The following is a 26,835-nucleotide window of genomic DNA, read 5'->3' as shown; positions in this document are numbered from 1 at the left end:
AGCAAGACTTGTCAGACTATATACAAAGTGAAATTAGGCTAAGAGCTTTCCCCACCCACACGGACCTCAAAATGGGGCACTTCAGTCTTGCGGAACTCTCCGCTTTTCCACAGTACTTCAACGTGGCTATGCAGGGCACCTTGCAAGACGCAAAATTTGGCCACTTGATCATATTTTCGGAAGAAAAGCCCACTTTTGCATAAAATGAGAGACAGCCCATGAACTAATCTCATAAGCTAAACAATGAGATGGATTTGATACCACCGTCATATGAGTCGGCAACGGACCGGGATGCATGGGTCATCATCGCCCACTATATCCCCTCAAGTGACCTTTGTGCAGTTTCACTAGTATGCCATCGATGGCATGACTTATTTATGCCCTTCCTATGGGGTAGCCCAGCATCACATTTTGGCACAGACAACGATGCCGTCTACGGTATTTCATGTGCGGCTCCGCTTCAGACCTTTGGCTGACTATGTATAATCAGTTGCCCTGACGCGGTTTAGGAGAACCTTGAAGTATGCGAGACAAGAAATTCGCGCATTAACACATACACTTCATCTTCCACCGGCTTTATCGGAGATCTATGATGGCCCCCGACCAGGATGGCTAAAGGATATTCTAGAGTCATTGCCTTGTCTGCAGTCACTGATGGTTTCGCGACTACCATTCTTCGATCACAACTGCATGATTGCTCTGAAAAATTCACAAAAACGGACTTACAATATCCGTCTCCTGCTGGCAGATCATGAGCCAAATACGACCCCTGCAGGTCTAGCAGAAACTCTTCTTCGATTTCCCCTATTGACCTATCTGGATTTCTCCTACACGGTTTCCGTTCGAGACCCGAGCGTATTATCGTGTCTATCTCAACTTGAACATCTTCAAGTACTGAAGTTGCGCGGTATTGGCTTGAAGGACGCCGATGCTGAGTTTCTAGCCAACGCCATCGGCAATCGAGTCCGGTTTTTGGATTTGCGAAATAACCTGCTCACTGATATGGCCGTTCGCTCTCTGCTGCAGGCCTCTTTTCTGGCGCCAAATCAGCAACCGCTACAACCACGTTGTATGAGACGTACTGGAACTTCCCCAGATCCTGTCGCCCAATCGGCTCTTCGAGGTCTTGGGTCGGATTTCTTGAAGTCGCCCTACCTAGACGAGCAGTATTTAAAATTCCTCGCCAGTCAAGCGTCTAGTCACCCCTGGGTTGATTACTTACCATCTGTGGGTATCACTCATCTTTATATCGCAAACAACAATATCAGCGTGGAGGGCGTAGCCGCCCTGTTGGCCGCCTCCAGTCTCTATTCCCTCGATGTTGGGACTGTCAAAAGCGCAGATGTCATTCACAAAAAAGCGCTGTCTCTAAAGCAGGAGAAATACCCCGGTGCAGAGAAGCTCGTTCCTCTTTTAGGGAAAGTTGCTGGAGATAAATTGACTTATTTCCGTGTCCATCATGCAGTACTTACTGCTGAGCCCCCGTTGAAAGACTTCGGCTCCAAGTCCGAGTTTCTTCCAGAGCTCGGGACTAGTGAAGTGCCTCGTGGGGCTGAGTTAGATGCTTCGGTTGAAGCTCAAATATATGAGCTTCCTGATGAAGAAGCACCAGTCTATGAACTTGCAGATACGTCCCTCGCCGAATCTACGAGCACAGTCATGAGCCCTAGCACGACTCAAAATGAAAAATCGGGACAGCTATATGATGAAGTCATGGTCACCGCCAGGAGGGGATCAGCTTTCGCCCCAGAGGTCATTGAGTCCATTTCGGATGGAACAGCCTACTGTGAAAGCCCTAGTGACATCGACTCGCTTCAACCACTTTCAATTTGCAGCTCTCATCTTACATCGAACGATCCCCAAGCTCAAAGGATTCAAGAGCTTCTCGCAAGGCGCCCAAGGAACCAATCCCTACCGCTACGAAGCGGCAAGGAAAGCCGATTTCCCTATCTACATCCTTCACATCTCCCCCACTGCGAAACACTAGTATTAACAGACATCCCATCCCACATTCCACCCAACTCCCCAATCTTGTATACCCTCACCCGCTTTATCACAGCCTGCTCCAACGAATCCCTTCTCGCAACCCTCCAAGCTGGCTCAGACTACTCTCTCCCACCAGGTCAGGCCCGCTACCAAGCGGAGCAACAACGCTCCCGCTCGGTCTTCGGTCTTCGCCGCATCATTCTTGAAGTCACTGATACTTCTACTCGACTAACATCCTGGAAACCGGCGAATCAGCGTAACGGAAACACAGTATCTAGCACCGGAGATCGCGACTCGGAGTCTCTATGGGCTGCTGCTACGGACGACTTTAGCTTCTTCGGCGAGGAAGAATGTGGAATACCCGATAACGATCCGGGGAAGTACTTCCCCATGGCAGTGCTAAACGAAAAGGTCTCCCTGATACCCTCGGACGAAGACTCTCCCTCGCGCACTGAATCACCCCTACCACGCGGGGCCAACAACCCATTGCGGGGTATGACGTCTTCTGGATCTCATCGCGCTGGAGAAAGCATACAGCAGCAGCTTTTGCAAAATGTGGACCTGGTCGCGCAGCTGGCTACTTTCCGACGTGAGAAGAAGGCAGAGTATGAGCAGCTGTTGCGGCGGGAGAGAGGACGGCGGAGTACAGCTGGAACCGGGGTGTCGAGTATCTACTCAACATCTTCGGCACAGGGATCAATGGCGCATTTCGTGGAGGGGCATTGGAAGGGGGAGGTTAAGGTTGTCAGAAATCCAATGCCTAAGGTTCGAAGTGGGGTGGTCGATATGTATGGGAATTATTTCGAGAAGGGATATCTATACCCATAAAGGATCTATGTACTAACTAAGTGGGCCTCGTGTATGATATCAGAGGGGCCATGCGCTTGATGAATATGATTTACAGACAATTTTTGGAGTTTTGAGAAGTTTTTTGGTATTTTCTAAAGCCCGTAAATGGGGCACACCCTCCTCCCTAGGCTAACCTGGGGCTCAAGCAACCCGAGGGAGACATAACCCAGACAATGGTAGTAGTAAGAAAAGCGACAGACGAGCCCATGTGAATAAATCCTCATTGTAGACTCCCCTAGCCACCCCAAATCCCAGCAGCCATCATGTCAATCCATCCAACAAATCAATGTCGAATCCATCCAATTTTTATCAATTCGTCACAGCATCGCCGGTCGGCCCATCCGCGCCCCTTGGACGTTTTTGAGACCGAGCCAAAAACCGCGTGGTAAGAAGATCAACACGGGAAAAAAAGAGACAAAATAAAAGAATTCATTTCAGACTATTTCCATTTTATTTTGTTCGTTGAACAACCGTCACCGATCCCTTAGTTGGCCTTGCCAGCCTGGGGGGGAGTCAACTTCTTTCCGTCCTTGTTGTAGCGGATACGGGGAGGAGGAGCACGGTTGCGGCGGCCTTCGCGGGAACGGACACTATAATTTGGGGTCAGTATTCATGTTGATTGGCAGGTGAGCAGTGGAGCGGCTGTTCGCCACGTATTTTGCTGGTTGGATGGGAGATGGCGTACCGAACGATCTTTCCGTGGATAGCGCAGGACACGCAGTACTGGAGCTTCAGGTACATCTTGGGAACGGCGTACTCGGCGAAGACGGAGGCATCGGAGATATCACGGATGGCAGCGGACTCAACCATGTTGCGGATGGTGAAGCGCTTGATAGCCTTATCCTTGGGAACGCAGCGGGCGCAGTTGGAGCAACGCACCGGCTTGACGTGGCCGCGGCCATTCTTGTTGCGACCGCTAGAAAAATCAATCAGTGATTCGTTCTTGAATTCGTGATATATGATATATATGTTCGTGCTGTGCGAAACATATATCCATTTTCACGGGTGTAATTTCGTGTCTCGTTTTGTTCCTCCAGTGGCTCCCATTCTTCTTGGTTTCCGGCAATGCGCGTACGTTGTTGCTATGGCGTGAAATTCATCGGCGTGTTTGTCTTTGTCCTTCTGATAGAATTTGTGCGTGGCTTTGGCATCATTGCGGGAGGTTCAAGTCGAATGGGAGTTCTGGGGTCGAAATTCGAGGCGACGGGGAGGGATTCGGTCTTACTTGTTCGCCCGCTTCTTGACCATTTTGACGGATTGATCTGGTTGGGGGTTAGAGGTTGAAAACAGATCGTATATGGGGTAGGGGTAGCGTACGGTTGATTTGTCGAGGGTGGGTTGTCGAAGCTCGCTCACTCACAGACTCATCGGGAATGGATAGTGGTTGTGTTGTGGGAAGCCCTAAACCCTTAAGCGAGACCCACGGACACCTTAACACCTGATTTTTGAGGAGACAAAAGCAACGTCACCTGACAGCACATCATGTGTGAGGTCACGAGAAGCGCTATTCCGAATTGAGAGTAGTGTCCGGAACGAACCGTCAAATCATGTGATTACTTAATCCCCGTGTTTACCTGCGGGACAACGAGGAGACAAACACCCCTGTCTGGATCGTCAGTCGACTACTTCTCATTGGGACTTCGAACAAAAAAAAAATTCACCCTTGCTGCTGTTTCTTGTACTTTCTCCTAATTACCCTTGTCTCTCTTCCCCTCCCCCCTTCCTCTTTATCCCTCTTTTTTGGTATTATTCCATAAAGATGTCGCATACCGGCACATTTCGTGGAACGCCCAATAAGACCATCGGCAGAGGAAGGCTGCCCGACTTTGACGGTTCCAGCTCCAATTCTTCCCACATCCCCCGGCCCCGATCCGACCGCCCTGAACCTACCTCTTCCCACCCCCCAACCAGCGAAGTTGGTAGCGGAACCGGCACCATGAGCGCCGCCAGCAGCAGACAGCGACAAACCCAGTCGAAGCGTGATGAGGTACGTGATCACCCGATCTATATTCTACCCAAGACTCCGCCCGTTTCCTCTTTTGGGCAGCCCTTCACTGGACTGAAATCCTCAAGCTTACCTGCACTTGATTTGGCTCGACTCTCATTGTTGTTATCGACTATTTTGATTTCTTTGACTTGCTGACCGCTTTTTTGTTGATAGGCAATCCGCCTCAAGATGGAGGCCAACCTCAACAAAAAGAGGCAAAACCCGACCAAGGCCACCCGTTCCCGCAAAGCCCCACCGGGGACCGTCCTGGCTTTGAAGCCCAGTCAGGCCCTACAGATTAAGCCCTCCCTTAGCATTTCGGAGGCCGCTCAGTTGATGGCCGCCAAGCGCGAGGACTGCGTGTTGGTCACCGACGACGATGAGCGCATTGCCGGTATCTTCACGGCCAAGGACTTGGCTTTCCGTGTTATTGGTATGGGCCTCAAGGCCCGTGAGGTCTTGGTCTCTGAGATCATGACCAAGAACCCTCTATGTGCGCGAACAGACACCAGCGCAACCGATGCGCTTGATCTGATGGTTCGCAAGGGTTTCAGACATTTGCCAGTCATGGATGAGAACCAGGATATTTCTGGTGTTTTGGATATTACAAAGTGCTTCTACGACGCGATGGAGAAGTTGGAGCGCGCCTACAGCTCGTCCCGCAAGCTTTACGATGCCTTGGAGGGCGTTCAAACCGAGCTTGGCTCTAGCCAACCCCAGCAGGTCATTCAATATGTCGAGGCTCTGCGGTCGAAGATGTCTGGCCCGACCCTTGAGTCGGTGCTGGACGGCATGCCGCCGGTGACTGTCTCAGTCCGGACAACTGTGAAGGATGCTGCAGCTCTGATGAAGGAACACCACACCACTGCTTTGCTTGTGCAGGACCAGGGTTCAATCACTGGTATCTTCACCAGCAAAGATGTTGTTCTGCGTGTCATTGCTCCTGGCCTCGACCCGGCCACCTGCAGCGTCGTCCGCGTGATGACCCCTCACCCTGACTTTGCCCCCTCCGATATGAGCATCCAGGCCGCGCTCCGTAAGATGCATGGTGAGTTGATCTAGACTTGAAGTACACATGGCGGTCTACTAACTTTGACATACAGATGGTCACTACCTTAACCTCCCCGTCATGAACGAGGGCGGCGAAATTGTCGGTATGGTGGATGTGTTGAAGCTCACTTACGCCACTCTTGAACAGATCAACACCATGTCGACTCAGGATGACGAAGGTCCTGCATGGAACAAGTTCTGGCTTTCGATGGACCATGAGTCGGACTCGATGGTCTCAGGCAGCCAGAGCCAGCAGCCGCACACTCCCCATAACCGCTCTGTTATGAGCCCCGACCTGGCTCGTTCAGGTTACGATAACAGCGTCCTTCCCAACGATTCCGCATCACACAATGGCGGCGAGGACCACTCCGAGGTTGCATCCCAACACCACCATCACCAAGTTGAGGATGTTCCGTTCCCCTTCAAGTTCAAGGCTCCCGGTGGACGTGTGCACCGCGTTAACGTATTGACCTCCGCGGGTGTCGAAGACCTTGTTAAGCAGGTAACTGCCAAATTGGGCAGCGAAGTCGAGGCTGTTGGTGGTGAGGCGGTGGTTGAAGAAGGCCGCCTTAGCAACACCGGCTATGCTCTCAGCTACATGGACAATGAGGGAGACACTGTCTCCATCACCACCGACCAGGACATGCTGGATGCTATCAACCTTGCACGTCACACCCACCGCGAAAAGGTTGATCTGTTTGTTCATGATCCTTCTCAACCACCCATTCCTGCCACCGTTGAGCCCCAGCCAATTAAACCTGCCACCCCAATTATCGAAGACCAGGCCAGTGTCGCCGAATCCAGCGCCACTGAGGAGCCCATTGTGAAGCCCCGGCAGCAAACTCTCCCTTCGCGTGGACATGGTAATGTCCCCGAAGACCAGCTCATTGCTGGTGTTCCTAATGATCTCCTGCTCCCTGGAGCTATCGTGACTTTGGCCGCCGTTATTGCTGGTGTGTTCATTCTCAGCCGGCCCAGCGGTCGCTAAACTTCAAGCTTCATGTTCTTCCTCTCCTTTTCTTTTTTTCTTCCTCTTTAGATATTCCCTTCCTCTCGTTTCCACAGCCTTGTTCCTAACATCCTCCCACATTCCTGATCAACTAAATCTCCCTTACTCGTCATATTGGCCCTTGTGAACTTTTTGAGAGAGTGCATACCCCCCTTCTAATTATCGATACTTGTGTACCATGTGTTCAGATACCGCTGTTCTATTAATGATCAGTTGAGGCGTCAGCCTTTTTTAGCCTTCAATGCAAATACTTCTTTGTGTCGGGTACATATTTCTTACAAAGGCATAAATCCAAGCCTGGAAGTTAAAAATGAGCTTGGTTGGCGTAGTAAGAACAAAATATGTAAAATGAAAACAAATGACCCACGAGTTTCTCTCAAGGTCAATAGCAAACCCATTATAGGTATATCTACCAACTTATGAGTAGCTGAAGTGTATTCCCCGGCATCAAAAGTGCTGATCTTCAGTGGCCGCTATCGCATATCAGTATTCCCCTAATCATCAATCTTTTTTTCCCTTCCTCCCCGCCCCACCAAAAACAAAACTCCTCCCTTCTTAAACCACCCCTCCTTCAAACCCCCCCACTCTACTCCTCACTTCAAGGGATCCAACGAACTGGGTTGCTTCTGTCTGTTGGATCTTGGGAACAGACACCGCCCATCATGTCCCTGCTGCCGCCCGAGATCCACACCGCGCTGTCCCAGCTGCTGCGCTCTCTGAGCACTCCCGACAACGCCGTCCGATCACAGGCTGAAGACCAGCTTAACAATGACTGGGTTCAGAACCGACCAGATGTCCTCCTTATGGGACTTGCAGAGCAGATTGGAGGAGCCGAAGACACATTAGTTAGTACCCACCGACTCGACCCCTCCCTTGAAAGATCGTGAACTTGCCGAAAGAACAGAGGGAACATAAAACATATGAGGATGAAAAGACTTTCAGATTTCGACAAATCTCGTGCAAACTGCAATACTCGATACAAAAACAAATGCTAATGCCAAGCCAACTCCTAACCAGACTCGTGCTTTCTCCTGCGTCCTTTTCCGAAGAATCTCAACAAAAACTCGCAAGGACCCTATCACTGGCGAGGCGAAGGAGATCTTCCTCAGCTTGCCAAATGAGCAGCGTGTGGCCATTCGGGAAAAGTTGATCACATGTCTCACAACCGAGTCTGTCACTGATGTGCGCAAGAAGATCGGTGATGCGGTGGCCGAGGCGGCTCGCCAATACACCGACAATGGTATGCAAAAACATGTTTCTTCTTTGGATTTGGTATAGGCAGTGACCCTAACCGTTGGAACTTTTATTCTAGGCGAACAATGGCCCGAGCTGCTGGCTATTCTTTTCCAGGCCAGCCAATCCCCCGAGTCCGGTCTTAGAGAGACTGCTTTCCGAATCTTCACAACTACTCCCGGTATCATCGAGAAGCAACACCAGGATGCCATCCTTGCTGTCTTTTCCAAGGGATTCAAGGATGACAATATTGCCGTACGTTATATGCTTGCAGGATATTCGAAATGGCCTAGGAGAATCATAATTTGCTCACAAATGTCTTATTCTATAGGTGCGAATTGCTGCTATGGAAGCTTTCGCCGCGATGTTCCGTTCCATCCCCAAGAAATCCCAGTCCAAGTTCTTCTCGCTTATGGGAGATGTGCTTAACATTTTGCCTCCTCTTAAGGAGTCTAACGAAAGCGAGGAGCTGTCTTCAGCTTTCCTTGCCTTGATTGAGCTGGCTGAAATCAGCCCGAAGATGTTTAAGGCCTCTTTCGCTGACCTGGTCAAGTTCAGCATCAGTGTCATTGCTGATAAGGATCTCAGTGATCAAGTTCGCCAGAACTCACTGGAGCTGATGGCCACTTTCGCCGACTACGCACCAAACATGTGCAAGAAGCAGGAGAACTTTGCACAGGAGATGGTTACCCAGTGCTTGAGTCTGATGACTGACGTCGGTGCTGATGATGATGATGCTGAAGAGTGGAATGATTCTGAGGATGTAAGTCTTTCCTGTGCCCCAGTTATCAATTTGATCTTAAAATGCTGATTGCCTCTTAGCTCGAGCCTGAAGAAAACGATCTTAACCACATTGCTGGTGAGCAATGTATGGACCGTCTTGCCAATAAGCTCGGTGGCGAGGCTATTCTACAGCCTGCCTTCTCTTGGATCCCCCGCATGATGGGATCTACTGCCTGGCGCGATCGCCACGCTGCCCTCATGGCCATCTCTGCCATCTCCGAGGGTTGTCGTGACCTTATGGTCGGTGAGCTTGACCAGGTCCTTGCCCTCGTTGTGCCCGCTCTCCAGGACCCCCACCCCCGTGTTCGCTACGCTGGTTGCAATGCCCTCGGTCAGATGAGTACCGACTTTGCTGGAACCATGCAGGAGAAGTACCACGCCATTGTACTGAACAACATCATCCCTGTTCTGAGCTGCCCTGAGCCCCGTGTCCAGTCTCACGCAGCTGCCGCCCTGGTCAACTTCTGCGAGGAGGCTGAGCGCAGCATTTTGGAGCCATACCTTGGAGATCTTCTCAGTCGCCTTCTGGATCTTCTGCGCAGCCCCAAACGTTACCTGCAGGAGCAGGCTCTTTCCACCATCGCCACTATTGCCGATTCCGCTGAGACTGCTTTCGGTCAGTACTACGCGAACCTGATGCCTCTGCTGCTCGACGTCCTCAAGCAGGAGCAAGGCAAGGAATACCGCCTGCTTCGCGCCAAGGCCATGGAGTGCGCTACTCTGATCGCTTTGGCTGTTGGCAAGGAGAAGATGGGCCCGGATGCCATGAATCTTGTGCAGATTCTCGGCAACATTCAGCAAAACATCACCGATGCAGATGATCCTCAGTCACAGTACCTCCTCCACTGCTGGGGCCGTATGTGCCGTGTTCTTAACCGCGATTTCGTCCCCTACCTTCCGGGTGTTATGCCACCTCTGTTGACTGTGGCAGCCGCCAAGGCTGATATTCAGCTGCTTGATGATGAAGATCAGATTGAGCAGGTTGAACAGGATGAGGGCTGGGAGCTGGTACCCCTTAAGGGCAAGATCATCGGTATCAAGACCAGTGCCCTGGAGGACAAGAATACCGCTATTGAGTTGATTACCATCTACGCTCAGATCTTGGAGGAGGCCTTTGAGCCTTACGTCTTGGAGACCATGGAGAAGATCGCCGTTCCCGGTCTTGCTTTCTTCTTCCACGACCCCGTCCGTGTGTCGGCTGCCAAGTTGATCCCCCAACTCCTGAACTCGTACAAGAAGGCCCACGGGCAGTCCCCGGCCTTTGCTGAGATGTGGAATAAGGTTGCTGAAAAGATCATTGAGGTTCTGAGTGCCGAGCCTACCGTTGACACCCTGGCCGAGATGTACCAGTGCTTCTACGAGTCGGTTGAGGTCATCGGCCAGAACAGCTTGACTGCGCAGCACATGCAGGCATTCATTGACTCCGCCAAGTCTACCTTGGAGGACTACCAGATGCGTGTGAAGCAACGGTTGGAGGAGCAGGCCGAGCTCGAGGAGGGCGATGAGGAGAACCTGGATTACGAGTACGCTGTCGAGGATGATCAAAACTTGCTCAGTGATATGAACAAGGCTTTCCACACCATCTTCAAGAACCAGGGCACAACTTTCCTGCCCGCCTGGCAGCAGCTGATCCAGTTCTACGACAACTTCATCACCAGCCAGGACCCTACACAGCGCCAATGGGCTCTTTGCATCATGGATGATGTTTTGGAGTTCTGCTCCCAGGAGTCGTGGACATACAAGGACCACATCATCCAGCCCCTGGCTGCCGGTCTGCAAGACCCTAATGCTGCCAACCGACAGGCGGCCGCCTACGGTGTTGGTGTTGCTGCTCAAAAGGGTGGTGTCGCCTGGAGCGACTTTGTTGCTGCTTGCATCCCCAGCCTGTTCCAGGTGACTCAGCACCCTCAAAACCGCACTGAGGAGCATGTTTTTGCCACTGAGAATGCCTCTGCCAGTATTGCCAAGATTCTTCACTACAACGCCTCCAAGGTTCAGGGTGCTCAGGAAGTTGTGACCAACTGGATTGAGACCCTTCCCATCACCTTCGATGAGGAGGCGGCTCCTTACGCCTACTCCTTCATTGCTCAGTTGATTGACCAGTAAGTCCCTCATTTTATTTTGAGTATTCAAATATCGTCATGCCCATCTTACTAACTTTGTTTCTTTTTCTTAGGCAAAACCCAGCTGTCTTCGCGAAGGCTGACCGCGTGTTTGGTTTCATTGTGGAGGCTCTCGAAGCCGCTACCCTACAAGGCCAAACTGCTGCTCGTGTGGCTCAGTCCGCTAAGTCATTGGTGGCCGCTACTGGTTTGAATGCCGAGGCAATTCTGGCCGGCGTCAGCCCGGATAATCAAGAGCGCATCCGCAAATTCTTCCAGTAGATTTGGTTTCGTTCTATATCCGTGGCGCGATTGTCCGTACCTATCCCGGTTTTCTTTTGTTCTCCATTCATTCCCCTTGTCCATGTGAAACCTGATGCTAGTGAACCGAAATGTCCCCGTTAATCCAATTCCCTTTTTTTTTCATCATATCCGTATCTCCCTTATTAAAAACCAAGTACATAAAGTACACCAGGTTAAAATTAGAGCTCATGACCCGAATGAACATCCATTTTGATTGCATCAATCCTGCACATGTGGAAATGGGTATTTGAGACACTACCTAAATACAAACTAAAATCTTTCAAATCTACTAGTATATACACAGATCTCCAAGACGTAATCTTGATAGCAGTATTACTAGTGTATCAACTCAAATCTAAAGAGAAGCCACCCTTTTAATCTCATTAGCAACAACCTCTTCTAACCCCGTAAGCTTCGGCTCCCCAATAACCCCATTAGCACGCTCCTCATAAAGCGTGCCCCCCTCCGTCCAGATCCTCCGCAAAGTCAAAACAGTCGCGGTAGGCTTCCCCTCCTCCCACGCCTTCGCCTCCAACTCCCGGAGCCGATCAAGCGGTGTGTAGGAAACATCCGTCCACGGCGCCCCGGTAGTCTGACGCTCAAACTCGGCCTGGATCAGAGCAGGCGTGGTGGTGAACGAGTTCACGCACAGAGCCCGGTTAAGTATCTTCGGCGACGCATTGAGCAGGGTGGATAGAACGAGCGTTCCAACGCTATCATTTGATATTGTCAGTGGACATCACTCACTCATTCGGCAATCCATCATCCAGCCTGTCCGTCTGTCTGTCTGTGCCAGGAACCAAAGCAAAGAAAAAAAGAACAATCAACACTTACTCTTTCATAGTCGTCAAACTAACCCTCTCCTCTCCCTTCTCCCCCAACAAAACCGCCTTCCGGGCCTTAACATCCCAACCCCCGGCGCCTTCCTGCCCCGGTGAAAAATGCAAATACATCTCGGCAAAGGGCCCGGTAACGACGTAGGCATAATCGAGCTGGTCGCGCGAGACTTCCTTTTCGAGGACAGCGCGCACCTTCAGTTTCTGCTGGTGCGGCTTCTCGGTCGCGGAGGCAGGGCTGTAGGCGATGTCTGTGCCGTATTCGGAGGGGAGGAATAGCTTTACGGAGGGGGATGCAGCGGCGAGGCGGATTAGGGGGATTTGTTGCGCGAGGGCTGTGCGGCCTAGGGCTGAGATTACGGTGTCGATTCCTGGGGACTGTTGTTAGTTGGTTGGTTGGTTTGGGGTTTGGGTTTGTGGTATAAGATATGGGTGGGGTGGGTGTAGTATAGTATAGTATGATAGTATAGTAGGTAGTAGATAATATAAGGTCACGGTAGTAGATGGGTTCGTTGTAATTGTAGCTTACCATTGTATGCGGCCTTGACGGCGCTCTCATCTTCGACATCCCCGACAATAACCTCGATATTCTGAGCCTTCAGTTTCTCGAGGTAGGCGGCTTTTGTCTCGGCTGTGCGGGGGGAAGTGAAGATGGCAACGCGGTCGAATTGGGAGCGTGCGGTGAGGATGGATTCGAGGATGAAGGAGCCGATTGTGCCGGTGGCGCCGAAGAGAAGGAGGTTTTTGGGAGACATGTTCGAATTTTTCTGTACAGATGATCTTCTACAGAGGAAGTCTGTGAGGTGGGTTGGAAAGGCAAGTTAAGGTAGGTCGGGGAGCTTGGTTCATAAAGCTTTGGCTTCCGGGTATGACGGTGTGGGGTCGCGGGGTTGCTTATCAATACGATTGAGGAGGAAAAGTGTTTTGAATTTATCCGATGTGGATACTAGAGTATGCGGTGGACTTTATTGGGTGCATTTGAGAACCTTTGGAGACGATATTGCGTCAATGCATGTAGTGTGGTCCGGTGGAAGAATGGAATTCCGTTATCCGTCGGATATAGTACTAAGTAGCAGTATAGGGATTGGTAGATGATGAACGGAGTGAGATGATCTTGCTACACAGGAATTCTTTTCATAGATCAGACATGGTCTCGATGGGCAATGATTGATTCTTACTAGTAGTATAGTACATATGCAGCATCCTCTAAAACCTACAAGGCTTCGAGCTCAGATAAAAACAATCAAAACATCTACACAAAGTACTTGGAAGGAAACAGACGTACACACAACATAACGCTATTTACGTATGCAATTGCAATTGTCAGGCTAGGCATAATCTAGCCCATCCAGGAATCAAATAAGATGATATCCTGTATCTATTCCCGTCCTATCTGTAATCCAAGCGCTGAAATCGATCATAATAGATTCACGTCGTGAACCCAATTTAAAGAGCACCGGCAGCAGCAAGCAGAGCAGGGAGCTCGGCCTTCTTGGCCTGCAGATCGGAGTTACCGCCAATGTGCACCTTGCTGATGAAGATGTTGGGGACAGTGCGCTGACCGGAGATCTCCTGGAGAGCGGCCTGGATGGCAGCGCCATCGGCTATTGGAAGAAAGAGTGTTTGTCAGTGAAAGGTCTTTGGAAGTTGCATTTTAGAGCCTTGCAAGATATTTCCGTGATGAAATTATAGAAGGAAATGACGACAGAGCGGGGTAAGCAATGGTGAGATGGATTGTGTACAACACTTCGAATGCCATGAAGCACACTCCGGGGGTGTACATGGTATCCAAAGCATAGGAAAGAAAAAGAATGAACGAAAAGAGAAAGAAACGGATGGAAACAATAATAAAAAAGAGGGTTGATCACTCACTCTCCTCATCAAGCTCAAGAGCAGTGTACTTGGCACCGAGCTCGTTCAGCAAGTCCTTGCTGGACTTGCAGTAGGGGCAGTAAGACTTGGAGAAGACAACGACTCCATTCTCATCGATGAGCTTCTGGGCGGTGGCCTTGGCAACAGACATGACGGCGGGTGATGGAGCGGCGGTGCCGAAGAGACGCTGGAAGATGAACGAAATGGTGGGCGGGAGGTGGAAAAGAAACCGGGGGGGTGCGGCTTCTTTTTAGTTTTATAGGTGGGGAAGTTATGTATTGTCACAGGAGGTTTATAGCGGAAAAGACGGTGATTCGATCCGATGATGTCAGGTGATGGCTTTGTCAGCTGGGCTGGTCGAGATCTTCCTTATCGTTATCGTTATCGGAATCTTTGTCTGCAGGACTGAACAAGCACGCCATCACTTTACTAATGTACATGTGGCAATCTATATAGTTACATCTTGCAGCTTATTTGTACTTCGATGTAAAATAATACATACATATATGTATTGCACTAGATTTGATTGGTCTCTTACTTTACACTCTACATGAAGCCTGGTCATTCGTTGATGTCTTTTAGTCTTTTAGTCCAGAGAACTTGGCTATAAAATGATATGGGAAGATACCATGCACGATATATCCGCCGATAGAGAACAGGGCAGGTAAAGAATAGAGTAGGAAAAGATCAGAAACGCTTGTAACGACTTGGGAATATGGCAGAAGTGGCAATGAGTGCAAAAGAAGGGCCAAAACAGAAATGAAAAGATAAATCAGAGGCAAGGAAGTCGAGCAGATCGCACAAAAACCAGATGAATATACTAGGGCTTGAGATGACCCGTGGGAGCTTTGCTGCACCCAATAAAGGTCGCTTTTTGGGTCATTCCGGCCATTATGAGGTTGGCGGAAACCGGGAACAATGATCACAAGAAAAGAATTGAGAAGGAATGGATGCGCGACGTATGTCACGCTCCGGTGGAAGTCCGAATTAAACAAAATTCTGGGGCAGACTTCAAGTGAGGCCAGTTCAGTAATGGGTAAAGGGAAAAAAAAAAAAAGAGTTAAAAAGGAAATATCAACCCCCACTGAACACCATCCACCAAAGTGGAAAAATCAAAGAGAGAGAAAAGGAATGAATCAAGAAGGAAGGGGCGTATGTGTGCGTGCAAGTATCCGAAGATTTCTTGAAATATGGAGGTGGAGTAAGAGGGAAAATGGAAGAGTTGCTAAGAAAATGAGATGAGATGAGGCGAGAGGAGAATGGATATGGATTCCCATCACATCACGACGCAACATCCGCAACTCTTTTCCTTCTTCGGCTTCTCTTGGGCAGTAACCACCGGCGGTTGCCAGTTGGGGTTGGGTGTCAAGCCCATTGGGGGCGTATCCTGCACCTTGGGCATCGTACTGTACCCAGTGCTTGTGTTGGGCCGCGGTGGCTCAGGAGTTCTGGCCTTGGGAGGCTCTTCAATTTCCATCTGCATTTGCCTATGCGTCTGCTGTGAATCTTCCACCGGCTCCTCGTTCTCATCCTCGACCTTTGGTGGCACGCGAGGCAAATCATTAGGATAAACAGCCAGGGGCGCAAAGTCACGGTCGTATGTGTTCGGGGTTCTTCCTTCCTTCTCCCACTGTTCCTGCTGCATCTTTCTTGCAAGGGTAGGGAGCATCTGCTGGTCAGGTGGGAGACGAGGATCCGGCTTGTACATAGTTGCCAACCACGGGGGATCACCCTCCGGTCGGTTGGCAGCGGTGGTAGGTCGAATTTCACCAGATCGAGTGGTGGGTCGTTGCGTGGTATTGCCTGACACTGCCCGTGATCTTGCCGTGGACGAAGTTTTCCGATTGTTGGGCGGCGGCGCAGATGTTTTCCGGTTGCCAGATCCAGTCACCTTGCCTGGAGTCTTTTTAGCTGGAGTATTCTGGGTGGTATTGAAGCCATTGAAACCACGGCTGCCCGGTCGACTTCCTGTAGAGGGAGTCGATGGTTCCAGGTCGAGGGCTAATGGTTCACTGGCTCTGCGTCCACGACCGTCGTCATCCTCGTCCGTTGCTGCACGGCTGCGAGGTCCGCGAGAATCACGGCCTGGCACAAGAGGTACGGGGCTCGATGCGGCAATGGGAATTCGAGAAGAGCTCTTGCGAAGGCCCGGGTGGTTATAAAACCCAGCGGCTGCTTCATCGGCAGCGATCTCTTCTGGTCGGCGGAGATCCCAGTGTTGCCTTTCATTGTTTTCGCCATTGCCCGGACCATTCAGCGAGGACTCATGCATTTGTGGCCATGGTTCAGGGTACTCCGCATTCGGAGAGGACACCGAAGCTGAACCGCTCTGGTGAGAATCATGACTCCTTTCCCGCCCCGCACTTGACTTGCTCTCAGCTCTGATCCGCCGTTGGAATATTATGGCCGCCTGGTGTAGCTCCTCGCTCTCGATTTTTGCCAGCTTATCACGATGGATCCAACTCTCGCTATTGAACTCGAACGGACCAGATCCCTCCTGACCGTCTACCTGGGCTCGAACAGCTGCTTCGGGCGCTGGGCCCTCACGCGGGCTGGCGATTTCTCCTGCGAATCGATTCTGGCTTTGTTCTCGTCGACCTCGACCGGCCATGTAGGACGCATCGTGGGCGTGAACGGTTCGGGAAACAGAAGAGCTTCGGGAGCCGTTCGAGTTGCGCTTTCGATTAGATTTGGCGTGGATGGAGCTCGAATCGTGGGAGTTACGTGGTCGTGCGGAATGTTGGGTGCCCTGTGCGTCGTGAAAAAACATGGCGATCGGTCAGAAAAAGTAAATTCCCCCCTCGGTTTATGAAAATCATTGCCTCGTGCGAGTGCAAAGTTGAAAGTAAAGAAAGACGAAGAAAAGGAACTTGGATAAAAAACTCACATCACTGCCGATCGGCACGGAAAAGTCCCACTGCGAAGAACTATCCGGGGCTCCAGATGTCAACGCATCTGTTGAGAATGCGGTAGCCACGCCCGCCATTCCAATGTGTTTTTAGAACGTAATTTTGAGGGTTGATTAAGGCCAGGCCAGCTGGAACCTGTCACTTAAGATAGAGAAGCAAACGAGGAGGAGTCCAGATCCGCTTTGACAAGTTGTGGTGATTTCAATCAAGCCATCCCAGTCGGTAGCCGCCCGTCACGAACTGATTGTTGGGGGAATGGAGGTTCCTCTTTTTTCTCTCTTTCTCTCGTAAGGGGTGGAGAGAGTTCCCACACGTCGCAGTGGGGTACCGAAAGTAGTAAAACGTAAATACACTGCAGGGGGTGAAGTTTCTGAAGCCGCACTTGCAGCCTGTTCGTCGATAGCTTTTTGGTTGTTTTTCCCCCCGAGCCACGGAACAAGTCTGGAACGGCGCGAGTTGGTACCGTGGAAGGATTGGCGATTAATCCCTGATGATCGAGAACACAATAGGAGGTCTTCTGGCGGGGCTCTCTAATGAAAAAAGAGAGCTAGACACGAGAAGTCCGGGGGGGTGTTTGATTTGGTCAGATAGCCCACGAGGGGAAGAGGGGGTTGGGGGGTAAGATCGTGCGTTTGGTCCAAGCTGGATGTTTGTACTCCGTACCTCTTGGAAGGTTTTGGGAGAAGGGGAAAGAAAAGTGGATATGGAAAAGAATGCGCGGGGCAAAGAGAGTAAAAGGAACACAGGAAAACAGGAATTGGAAAAGCGAACGCGAAGAAGATCCCGAATGGCCTCAAAGGAGAGAGAGAGAGAAACGGTCAAACTAACGAGGTTCGATCCCCAACTGGGATTAGCACCATCACATTTGGCCTAGACTTCTTTCCTATATAGATTCGGTATATACTTGTACTTCCTTTTTCCCTTCTATACATTTGATTTGGAAGAGGGTTTGAAAAAAAAGGACTAAAATGCATATAAAACCACAAAAACAAAGAACTAATTCAATTTATTGACAGCTAAAGGATCAGCCGTGCATCACTGACAGGCATTCCAAAGAGTCTTTTTTTTTTCTCTCCTCAGACTATTCAACCACTTGGACCGTGCACTGCGAAGTTTTTGCCCCTGAACCATTACGAGGATCAATAGTTTGGTCCTAAGGAGACGGGATAACCCGTGTAGAGTGTAATAATAAGTTCAAATCTGTTTCTTTCTTATGAAAAACCCCCACTTTGAAATTACAGTGACATCTTGACACATTTGTTTCGAGGCCTAAGCGGTTGACTCCTCTGAAACGCCCATATATGCAAAACCCCCCCCCCCAAAGTTGACAGGTCCCATAGTCACATTTCCCCAGTCCCAGTACCATGGGTATCAATAGTCTATGTGTAAGAAATGGAAATATGGGAAAATGGAAAAATGCAAAACACATGGAATCGGATCCGATAGGGATACATTCTTTTCCACTTTAGGCCTCGTCCCTGGTGGATCGGAGGAAATCTGGTAGATCAGACGCATCTCATGCTTATTCCTGTTTCGCCTCATCCAATCGGTTGAGGTAGGATTGGGCCTCCTTGATCAAGGCTTTGCGGGCATTGCGCACCTCGACGTTGCCATCGGGTTCGATCCCGTCTGCCTTCAGCATGATCTGGGCTAAGATGGTTTCACTGAGTTTCTTGTATTCAAAGTCCCGCTTCTTGGGGTCCGTGGGCATATCGGCAAAGAATTCATCGCACGCGGGGATGAGCACCTGTTGGAGGTATCCAGTCAAAGCAGCCAACTTCTCTAGCGCACCGGGTATAAGCTTGAGATTGGGTGGCAGGGCTGGGTTAGAGCTGGGGGCGGGGGTTGACTCCGGCCGTGCGGTCTCCGGTAGAGGAGCCTTCTTCTTAGACTTCTTCTTGGACCTCTTCTTTTTGCTTTTCTCGGTGGGTGAACCAGCGTCTTCATCCTCTCCATCTAAACGCGATGAATCGGAGACCTCGCTCGGGGTGTTGGCGCCGACCTCGGAGACCACACACAGCACTTCCGAGTGCTGCTTGAGTCCTTCGGTCTTGCATGAACGACTATCATCCTTGAGAAGATTCCCCTTGTACAGCAACCGGACTTGGTGAGGGTTATTTGCGCCGGTCTGTCGTGCGGCTTCCTCCCGCAGTGCGCCCACGGTCAGCACCCCGTCATCGATGGCGTATGCGCGGAAGTGAAGAGGGTAGATGGTGCCACGGTGTCGAAGGCAGATGATGTCTGGCTCGCTATTATCCACATTTGGGTCGTATCGAGTCTGATTGGCCGAGGGCTCGATATAGTCCGGTGTGATATAACTGTAATCTTCGTCGTTGACCTGCGGGGCAGTGCGGCGCCAGAGGTTGGATAGGGGGTTTGACCAACTCATCGCGGCAATTGTAAGGATGCAGACGAGAACAGCCGCACAGATAGCAGTGGTTTGTTCGTCGACGTCAAATGGCAGGGCCTTTGCGATCGAACGGAAGGACGTGGTCGAGTATGTCAGCCACGGGTCCAGTCGAGGACGAAGGGAATGTAGGAACACGGGGAGATTGTCTGTGACGTGATCCAAATAAAGGGCGGCCTTCTCGCTCAAGGTAGACTGAGCGAGTGGCGACGGCAGGAGAGTCATGGATCTCTTGAATGGACGAAATGGACCAGCAGGTGGTTCAGTCATGCGCGAGAAGTTGAGTGCTGAACGAGGCTGATAAGGCGGAGAGCCCCCAGGTTTTTTGCCATGGCGTAAAAATAGTCTTACCAGAAAAAGAAAATTTGTCGGATCTATACCATGGAAACAACCTAAGGAAATTTGCCATCAAGGCACTGGGTTAGAAAATGCATCTCGATTTGAGTACTAAACTTCTCTCTAAGGCGCCGGTGCTGCCTAGTTCCTGGGGGTGCCTAAATTCGCCTACCTTGGAAAGTCCATGTGATTAGTTGATCTATACCTATTCCAAGCCAACATTAAACATTTAGATATTCAGATATTTGGAATATTTCCAAAATCATTGTCGTTGATGATTTCTCCGTGGTGCTTGAATTAAATAAATGGTTTTTTATATTTCATTTTAGCTATTCAAGTCTACGAGTCTCACTGTTTAAAAGTTCCAGTGGCGAGATCTTGGACCATGCACATGTGTATTGAACCCACTCGGGCAAGAATATACTACACATGCATAAGGCCAGTTGTACATCCGTTTCTCAGGGCGCTTCGACAGTACACACAAATACTGGTAGCCACGCATCCCAACTATTTAGATGACGGGTGTTGAATTCTGACCGAAAGATACTGGTACTGATTCCAACCTTTAATATGGCCACCTGGGCAGTAGTACCTACTAGCTAGTAGTAACCAGTAGATACTTCAAATGCTAGTACTTTCACTAAATATTGCCAGCATTTAGTGAAAAGTCATGTAAATTGCTGGAACAAGAGATAGAACCCCCCTTGAATGATATTAGGTATTAGGAGCTTAAAAAAAACATGCAGAATATACATGATTTACTGGCAGCTCTAAAAGTGTCATTTTCACTCAGTATAAAGGTACTAACACAACCAATTCTGAATAGTTACTCATGAAAAATTTGAAGGTTGACAATCAATCTCAAGGTTCAAATACGAATGTACCACGAAGTAACAAGCCATTAACAATAAATTGAAATAACATATGTATTCAAACTCACCGACTTTTGATTAGGTTTTGGCAAGAATTCAATGTTTACAGCCTCATCTTTCTTTGCCGACAATGCAAGGAGTATATGTACCAGGAGTCCCGAAGCGCTCCCCACGGCCACTCCTATTTGAAACCAACCTTTGTGACACCTCAAATCAGAAAGGAAAAAAAAAGGAAAAAAAAGAACACGGGCCACCCAGAGGCAGCAACTGGGGGAGAAAATAGAAGTTTGGAACAAACTGTTACCAAAAAGCAACAAAAAAGATGCTCTCAGCCAGGATCGAACTGGCGACCTTCGGATTTCAACCCTGTTAACAGGGGAGTCATATGAAAGTGATATGAGACCAACGTCATAACCAACTAGACCATGAAAGCATTTGATGGAGGAAGAGCCCAGAAGTTGCATCTATGAGGACATGAATATGAGCCGAAAAAAATTGTGAGCGGAAGAGCTTCTGATTGGCTTGGGCAAGTGGGATGTTGACTCGAACTATATAAATCATGATAATTATTTTTTTCTGATATCTACCTAGCAGTAATCTATTTACATGGTTAAATCTAATTCCAAACAAGGATGAGAGTAGCAGGGGAAATAAAAAGGGCATTCAATGTTGGGTCTTCGCTAGACATGATTTAAAAATCAAGCAGAATCTTTCTTCCTGGCCTGAAAACCCTAATATTACGGTTCAGACCACCAAACTTCGCGAACATACCTAGTGAAGAGGGGAACGCTCGTCGGCTAGCACATCACCAGATGTGCGTGGGCCGACCCCACTAGCAAAACCACACCAAAGTGCAGCGCCACGTATACTGAGTCGTCGAGGGCACCCGTATGGGTCAGATGAGAGATGTGTAGGGGTGTCCAAGGCTATGCGCGAAATATTCCATGAGTATATTGCGCGTAGCACATATAAACATTTGGTTTACACTATCCAGATGTCAAAACCGTGGGTTATAAGGCCATGCGCGAAAAATATTGCGCGTACCTCATATAAATGGTTCACACCATCAAAACACCAAGGATTGTAAGACTATGCGCGAAAAATCTTGCGCGTAGCCCATATATTTCTAAATGATAGTGAATCTAGCTTAATACTGCGTGTGCCGTTACTCAGCTGCCAGTCGTTAGTTACCGCCTCTCGCACATCAACCCCTAGTAATATGTAATGGTAGGGGTGTTCCCTACACTAGGTAGAAATTCGTCCTAATGAGCATCTGAACAGATCTAGAGGTGCATAGTGAGATCTATCGACTCCATGTGAGCAAATCAAATCTACAATTATGACCATAATATAGGAAATCAAAATGTGAGATTGAGTACCGCACGCGAACAATTGATTGAGGTAACATGCTCGCTAGCAATGAATATACATTTCGTATGTATAGTGGCATTTGTCTACCACATGTGCAGGAAACCATGAACGAATCTCCACTATAGAAGGCGCATCCGGGAAACATTGACAAGAGAAAAGCAAAAATTTCAGAAACCCAATGCTTGAAGTAAAACGAAGAATTGAAACATTGATGTGTATTTATGCCCGCACAAATAGCATATCAATTCCTCGGCACCCTTAGTAGTTAGGGATGCAAACTCCGGCGTTCCACTCAGTGGCGCCAACACACTGCCAGCCATCGCAGCAGGCATTGCCAGAGTTGCAGGCCACTTCATAGTCTAAACACAAACAGTCAGTCAAGATAGTTCCAGATGTCTTCAGACGGGGCCAATTCTTGTGACGATGGATGAACTCACTGGCGACGCAGGAGCGCTTCTTCTCAGAGGTTTGGGAAGCAGAGGCCACGGCGGCCAGGGTAGCAATGAAGATGGTGATGAACTGCATTTTGATGGTGGGAGGTTGTTCAAAGGTTGAGAAGATTAAACTTTGGAAGTATATTGTATTGAATTGTGTTGATTGAGTTGTTGATGAAGGTCAATATATCGAGGTGATCTCCGGCTATTTAACCTTGGAAACTTCTGATGAGATCAGTATAAACGTCTGACATGAGAGTTTTCATGGCTGTAGATTATCGCGTAACTCCAGATGTGGCGTTCTCAAACATCAGTCTTCTAAGGGTGAAACTATTTTGGGCCGTTGGAGTTGTTGCATACCGAAATCGGTAATCTTCAGTCCTCCTGGCCCCCGGAGTAGTACATGTCCCGAGCATGAAACAAATGCCCCTTTCGTTCATTACTACCATAACCATGGAAGAACTGTAATTTAATAGCAATGATTGCCATTTCAGTATTTTTCCAAAGAAATCTAATCCTAATTTTTTTTCGAATGAAGAAGGCCATGGTTCAGTAAGGGTAGGGGCTAAAATGTGGACTTCCATATCAGGCCTTGCTACCGGATTTACACTGTTTCGGGATATACGGTGATCAAATATGCCCGGAGTCTTAATCGAATAAAGATAGAAACATAGAAAAGAAAGGAATTGGCATCCAGTACGTAGCCAAAGGTTTTTGGGTGGTGGATGGGGGAAAAACAAAAACAAAAAAAAGATGCTCTCAGCCAGGATCGAACTGGCGACCTTCGGATTTCAACCCTGTTAACAGGGGAGTCATATGAAAGTAGATATGAGACCAACGTCATAACCAACTAGACCATGAAAGCATTTGATGAAAGAATCTAAGAAAATATGTCCTATAGCCCCAACTCAAGTACAATTTATCAACTAGTACTGCATAGAAGAGACATAAAGTAAAGCCATTACTAGTGAATAGTTTTCATCTCAAGTGAAGTAAGAATAACATTTCTTTCTTCACTTTCTCTTTCATTTCTTCCTATCTCAATATCTTCAAGCTAATTCCACCGTCTCCACCTTTTCCACACAACAATTGAACCTGAATTTCATCTTCGTCGGATGCTAAGGCTACACGCCATACCTCGCAAGACGAAAGCCCACCGGACGAAATCACCAAAGCCGGACAACTCACCGTGCACTTTGATATGGGTTTACAAACAATTCACCTTACCTTTCTCTCGGTTGAAAACCACCTTCAACATACAAAATTGTCTTCCCAGCTGCGAGAAGACATCATTGAGTTCCTCGAAGAAGTTGCCTTCGAGGCATCCCCCACCCAACCAAAAGAGGCATAAAAACATGGCCATGACTACCGGGAACTTTGTACACCCCTACAACAGTCCCGATGCTAACATGGAATATGCTGCCTTTGGGTGTTGTGTCAAACGACGAGTACGAGAAAGTTATATAGTTAAGTGGGTAGTGACCGACAACCGGCAGTCATCGTTAAAGTGGCCGTGCTATGTTGTTGTGAGCTGCTTTGCATGGCGAGCAGTCATGATTACTATGGACCTTATGGTGGCTCGCGTCACAGGGACGCTGGTAGCTGCTGTGGATAGCCACATGACAAGTTAGCGGCTCTGCTCCAACGGCATACCGAATCCCCGAGCATAAAATTTACAATCTCCGGTACATCAAAATTCATAAAATGCTGATGTGAATTCCAAGTTTTTTTTCCCCTCCCAGTATTACCAAGGTTCCAATTTTCTTAGCCCACATCATCTCCATAGACCTTATCCCAAGAGTATACCACGACCCCGCATGGGTTGACCCCTGCCATTGAACAGCGCCTCCTATGTCATAGATACCAACTTGTTGTCACAGTAGAATCCTCCAGCCCCTCTATGTACGGAGTACAGTCTCTTATCTTTGTTTTGATGTGCTACCATGGAGGGGGGCTTATTTTTTTCAAATATGAAAAGTCACCCGATGAATATGAAGTTTTCATCAGCAAGTTCGCCTATTTGTCCAACATCTCACCACCCCGCCTTTGTGGAACGCGTCACTTCAGTAAAATGGTAGCCTATACTCTCACATTCACCCAACTGCATGCATCTAAAACAAGATGATGTATGCACCAAAATGAGGGGCAACTTGCCGAGAGCTACTACCTACGTGGCTTGCGATGTACGGTGCCCGTGCCCTACATAATATCTACAATATCTGACCGCAGAGCCCCGAGTACCACGATGTATGTATAGTACAGATACATGTTATATGGATAAGGGTTTTCAACTGCCGGGACAATGTTGGAAGACTGCAAACTAGAAAATTGGATCCACCCTGTCTACTTAGCGCGGAACATTCCCGAGGCAAAGACCCGATGGCAAAAACATTGAATATTTGAATATTAGGGTAGTTGCATAATGCGATTTTGATTTTGAATCTACGTATCTGTAAATGTGGCATGGTTGTTGTAGCAAGTGACCTGATGCAGATGCCAAGATTCAATATTTTTAGAAAGGCTGTAAAAAGTAGTGAACTACAATGGGGGTTCAGGGATTCAACCTGCAGGAGGACAGGAGAACGCTGCGGAGTCGGGCTAGATGAGTATCTCTTATTGGCGGTGGGGGTCGTTTTGGGTTTTCCTTGCATTGCAACACAGTTCCTTGATTGACGAGCGATTAATGGCCGTTTGGTTGACCCACCGGGACCTTTTTTTTCTTTCTTTTTTAATGACGATCGGGAAGAGGAGGTGGGTCTTTCAGAGTAGAGCCAGGCAACTTTGAACAGACAGGTTGATTTAAGCGAGGCGATTTAAGCGACGAAATCGTACAAGTACTAGCATGATAAGCTGGTGAAATAGAAATCTCCTGATTTATATGTCCAGTTTCAAGGTTTTGTGCTAGTAGATGACGCCGGAGAACCAAAAATCTTGTTTATACCTCGGGGGTACATACAAAAAAGTGCGGCTGGGGAAGGCAACTCCGTGCAGGGCGCGGGCCAGACGATTGGAGAAGAGAGCATCCCTGCGCGATAAAGATAGAAAGGGCAGTGATCACAGCCAATAATGGAAACGCTATATAAATTGAGCTCCACTATCAAGCCGTTCCGATTACATAACTGGCCTGACTAAGGCCAGTCCCTGACTTTCGACCCGTGGCTCGTCCAATGAACAGACCCGCCCTGATCGGCTTCATTTCTTTTTCAAGGTCCCTTTTTCCCTTTTTTTTTCCCCTGTCAAGGTCCTTTCTTCTCCCGCACGAGGAAGGGAAAAAAATATACAAAAGAAGCTTTACCAGTTGACCAGTTCGAATTGTCAAGCCCCCCCCCGAATCCCTTGACACAGGTTGCAGCTTCTATTGGATCTTTCGTCGCCAAGCACCTAGCGTTTGGCCCCCTATTCCGACCCTCTCCCAGCATCCACCCCCCATAAATTCCCACAATCCTCAAAAGCCCACATTCGTTTGCGACTCCGTGTGATTTGGCCGTGTATACGACGACTTCTGCTGTGTATACCATAAGATCATCGTCTGGAGCTCGACTGTCCATCTCTACACGTCACTGAGGAACTGTTGCCTCGCCAACTCAAGAACCCTGAAACCCACGACCCGCAGTCCTTGGCGTTGCTTGTTTGGCGCGTCAACCCCTCCAACGATTTCGGTTTAATAACCCCACGCGTACTGCGAGAGGAGAAGGAAATTCATCACATTCAATAATATACACAATGAGACCGGCTGTCTTGCTTGTGGCCCTCGCGCCGGCCGTCCTCGCCGGGCCCTCACCTCGCGCCCCAGATAGCAATGACCTAGCCATCCGCTCCCACGCCCCATCAATACCGGAACTTGCTCCGAGAGAACAGCTTCTCTCCATCGCAGAGCCTGACTTGATGGTCGGCAAACTGGGTGCACGACATGTCCTCCAAGCGCGCAGTGAAGGCTCCCTTGGCCAGACTCCATGGATCGGAATGGCCATCGGGTTGACATGCACTGCCCTAGCAGCAGTAATGCTGGGATAAACGGCATCGCCGACACATACGCGACCCAAAGGTCCTTTCTACCTTTGTTTCTTTTTGGCATTTTTTACTTTTCACCTCTGCCTCTTTACCTCAACTTCTCTTCGACTACCCCCATTTCCTCCAATTCTTGACATGACACGTGAATACGCGCCCCCCGAACCTTACCATCAACATCTTGGATGTTTAATTAGTCGACCGCCTGTCGACATACTCTTTTGGCACTCTTATTTTCTGGCGATTCCAGCGACATTTGGGTTTTCTTCTTCTTTTTTTTTTTTTTTCCATCCATTGCATCCATTGCCTGCTCGGCGTGGGCATTCCATTTTTGATTTGAGCACCGATTGCATTCCCGCCTTTTGGGCCGTGGGAGAATAGAGCTTGTACATGATACCTCTGAGCCTGTGTATACCTGGACCGATATTTGTCTGTATTTGTGTGTACATAAATGAAATCATACACTTAACAATTTTTTTTTTTTTTAC

General features: G+C 49.0%; 11 protein-coding genes across 11 annotated transcripts; 5 read left to right on the top strand and 6 right to left on the bottom strand.

The window, feature by feature from the left end:
- Positions 1 to 248: 248 nt before the first annotated feature.
- N7466_000319 (F-box protein) lies at positions 249 to 2,814 on the top strand (the record flags this gene model as incomplete). The annotated part of the gene is made up of 2 exons (XM_057159717.1): positions 249 to 438; positions 491 to 2,814. 2 exons carry the CDS (start codon positions 249 to 251, stop codon positions 2,812 to 2,814), a joined length of 2,514 nt encoding a protein of 837 aa, XP_057025965.1.
- A 505-nt stretch (positions 2,815 to 3,319) lies between these two features.
- On the bottom strand, positions 3,320 to 4,083 carry N7466_000318 (40S ribosomal protein eS26; the record flags this gene model as incomplete). The annotated part of the gene is made up of 3 exons (XM_057159716.1): positions 3,320 to 3,425; positions 3,521 to 3,751; positions 4,061 to 4,083. The coding sequence occupies 3 exons, from the start codon at positions 4,081 to 4,083 to the stop codon at positions 3,320 to 3,322; spliced, it is 360 nt and encodes a 119-aa protein (XP_057025964.1).
- Positions 4,084 to 4,594: 511 nt separating this feature from the next.
- On the top strand, positions 4,595 to 6,860 carry N7466_000317 (CBS and PB1 domain protein; the record flags this gene model as incomplete). The annotated part of the gene is made up of 3 exons (XM_057159715.1): positions 4,595 to 4,822; positions 4,997 to 5,870; positions 5,926 to 6,860. The coding sequence occupies 3 exons, from the start codon at positions 4,595 to 4,597 to the stop codon at positions 6,858 to 6,860; spliced, it is 2,037 nt and encodes a 678-aa protein (XP_057025963.1).
- A 683-nt stretch (positions 6,861 to 7,543) lies between these two features.
- N7466_000316 (nuclear import receptor PSE1) lies at positions 7,544 to 11,281 on the top strand (the record flags this gene model as incomplete). The annotated part of the gene is made up of 6 exons (XM_057159714.1): positions 7,544 to 7,726; positions 7,899 to 8,121; positions 8,194 to 8,369; positions 8,446 to 8,877; positions 8,937 to 10,999; positions 11,074 to 11,281. The coding sequence occupies 6 exons, from the start codon at positions 7,544 to 7,546 to the stop codon at positions 11,279 to 11,281; spliced, it is 3,285 nt and encodes a 1,094-aa protein (XP_057025962.1).
- Positions 11,282 to 11,657: 376 nt separating this feature from the next.
- Positions 11,658 to 12,893, bottom strand: N7466_000315 (uncharacterized protein; the record flags this gene model as incomplete). The annotated part of the gene is made up of 3 exons (XM_057159713.1): positions 11,658 to 12,015; positions 12,137 to 12,509; positions 12,668 to 12,893. The coding sequence occupies 3 exons, from the start codon at positions 12,891 to 12,893 to the stop codon at positions 11,658 to 11,660; spliced, it is 957 nt and encodes a 318-aa protein (XP_057025961.1).
- A 691-nt stretch (positions 12,894 to 13,584) lies between these two features.
- On the bottom strand, positions 13,585 to 14,161 carry N7466_000314 (glutaredoxin; the record flags this gene model as incomplete). Its single annotated transcript, XM_057159712.1, has 2 exons — positions 13,585 to 13,742; positions 14,011 to 14,161. 2 exons carry the CDS (start codon positions 14,159 to 14,161, stop codon positions 13,585 to 13,587), a joined length of 309 nt encoding a protein of 102 aa, XP_057025960.1.
- A 1,125-nt stretch (positions 14,162 to 15,286) lies between these two features.
- Positions 15,287 to 16,996, bottom strand: N7466_000313 (uncharacterized protein; the record flags this gene model as incomplete). The annotated part of the gene is made up of 2 exons (XM_057159711.1): positions 15,287 to 16,759; positions 16,898 to 16,996. The coding sequence occupies 2 exons, from the start codon at positions 16,994 to 16,996 to the stop codon at positions 15,287 to 15,289; spliced, it is 1,572 nt and encodes a 523-aa protein (XP_057025959.1).
- A 1,445-nt stretch (positions 16,997 to 18,441) lies between these two features.
- Positions 18,442 to 19,596, bottom strand: N7466_000312 (BAG family molecular chaperone regulator; the record flags this gene model as incomplete). Its single annotated transcript, XM_057159710.1, has 1 exon — positions 18,442 to 19,596. One exon carries the CDS (start codon positions 19,594 to 19,596, stop codon positions 18,442 to 18,444), a length of 1,155 nt encoding a protein of 384 aa, XP_057025958.1.
- Positions 19,597 to 22,163: 2,567 nt separating this feature from the next.
- On the bottom strand, positions 22,164 to 22,430 carry N7466_000311 (uncharacterized protein; the record flags this gene model as incomplete). Its single annotated transcript, XM_057159709.1, is given in 2 exon segments — positions 22,164 to 22,264; positions 22,277 to 22,430. The coding sequence occupies 2 exon segments, from the start codon at positions 22,428 to 22,430 to the stop codon at positions 22,164 to 22,166; spliced, it is 255 nt and encodes an 84-aa protein (XP_057025957.1).
- Positions 22,431 to 23,694: 1,264 nt separating this feature from the next.
- N7466_000310 (uncharacterized protein) lies at positions 23,695 to 23,970 on the top strand (the record flags this gene model as incomplete). Its single annotated transcript, XM_057159708.1, has 1 exon — positions 23,695 to 23,970. One exon carries the CDS (start codon positions 23,695 to 23,697, stop codon positions 23,968 to 23,970), a length of 276 nt encoding a protein of 91 aa, XP_057025956.1.
- A 2,092-nt stretch (positions 23,971 to 26,062) lies between these two features.
- N7466_000309 (uncharacterized protein) lies at positions 26,063 to 26,353 on the top strand (the record flags this gene model as incomplete). The annotated part of the gene is made up of 1 exon (XM_057159707.1): positions 26,063 to 26,353. The coding sequence occupies one exon, from the start codon at positions 26,063 to 26,065 to the stop codon at positions 26,351 to 26,353; it is 291 nt and encodes a 96-aa protein (XP_057025955.1).
- Positions 26,354 to 26,835: the final 482 nt, after the last annotated feature.

This window comes from Penicillium verhagenii (genome assembly GCF_028828195.1).
Source record: "Penicillium verhagenii strain IBT 33310 chromosome Unknown utg000002l_segment0_segment0, whole genome shotgun sequence".
Classification (NCBI taxonomy): domain Eukaryota; kingdom Fungi; phylum Ascomycota; class Eurotiomycetes; order Eurotiales; family Aspergillaceae; genus Penicillium; species Penicillium verhagenii.
This window is presented reverse-complemented; position numbering and strand designations above follow the sequence as displayed.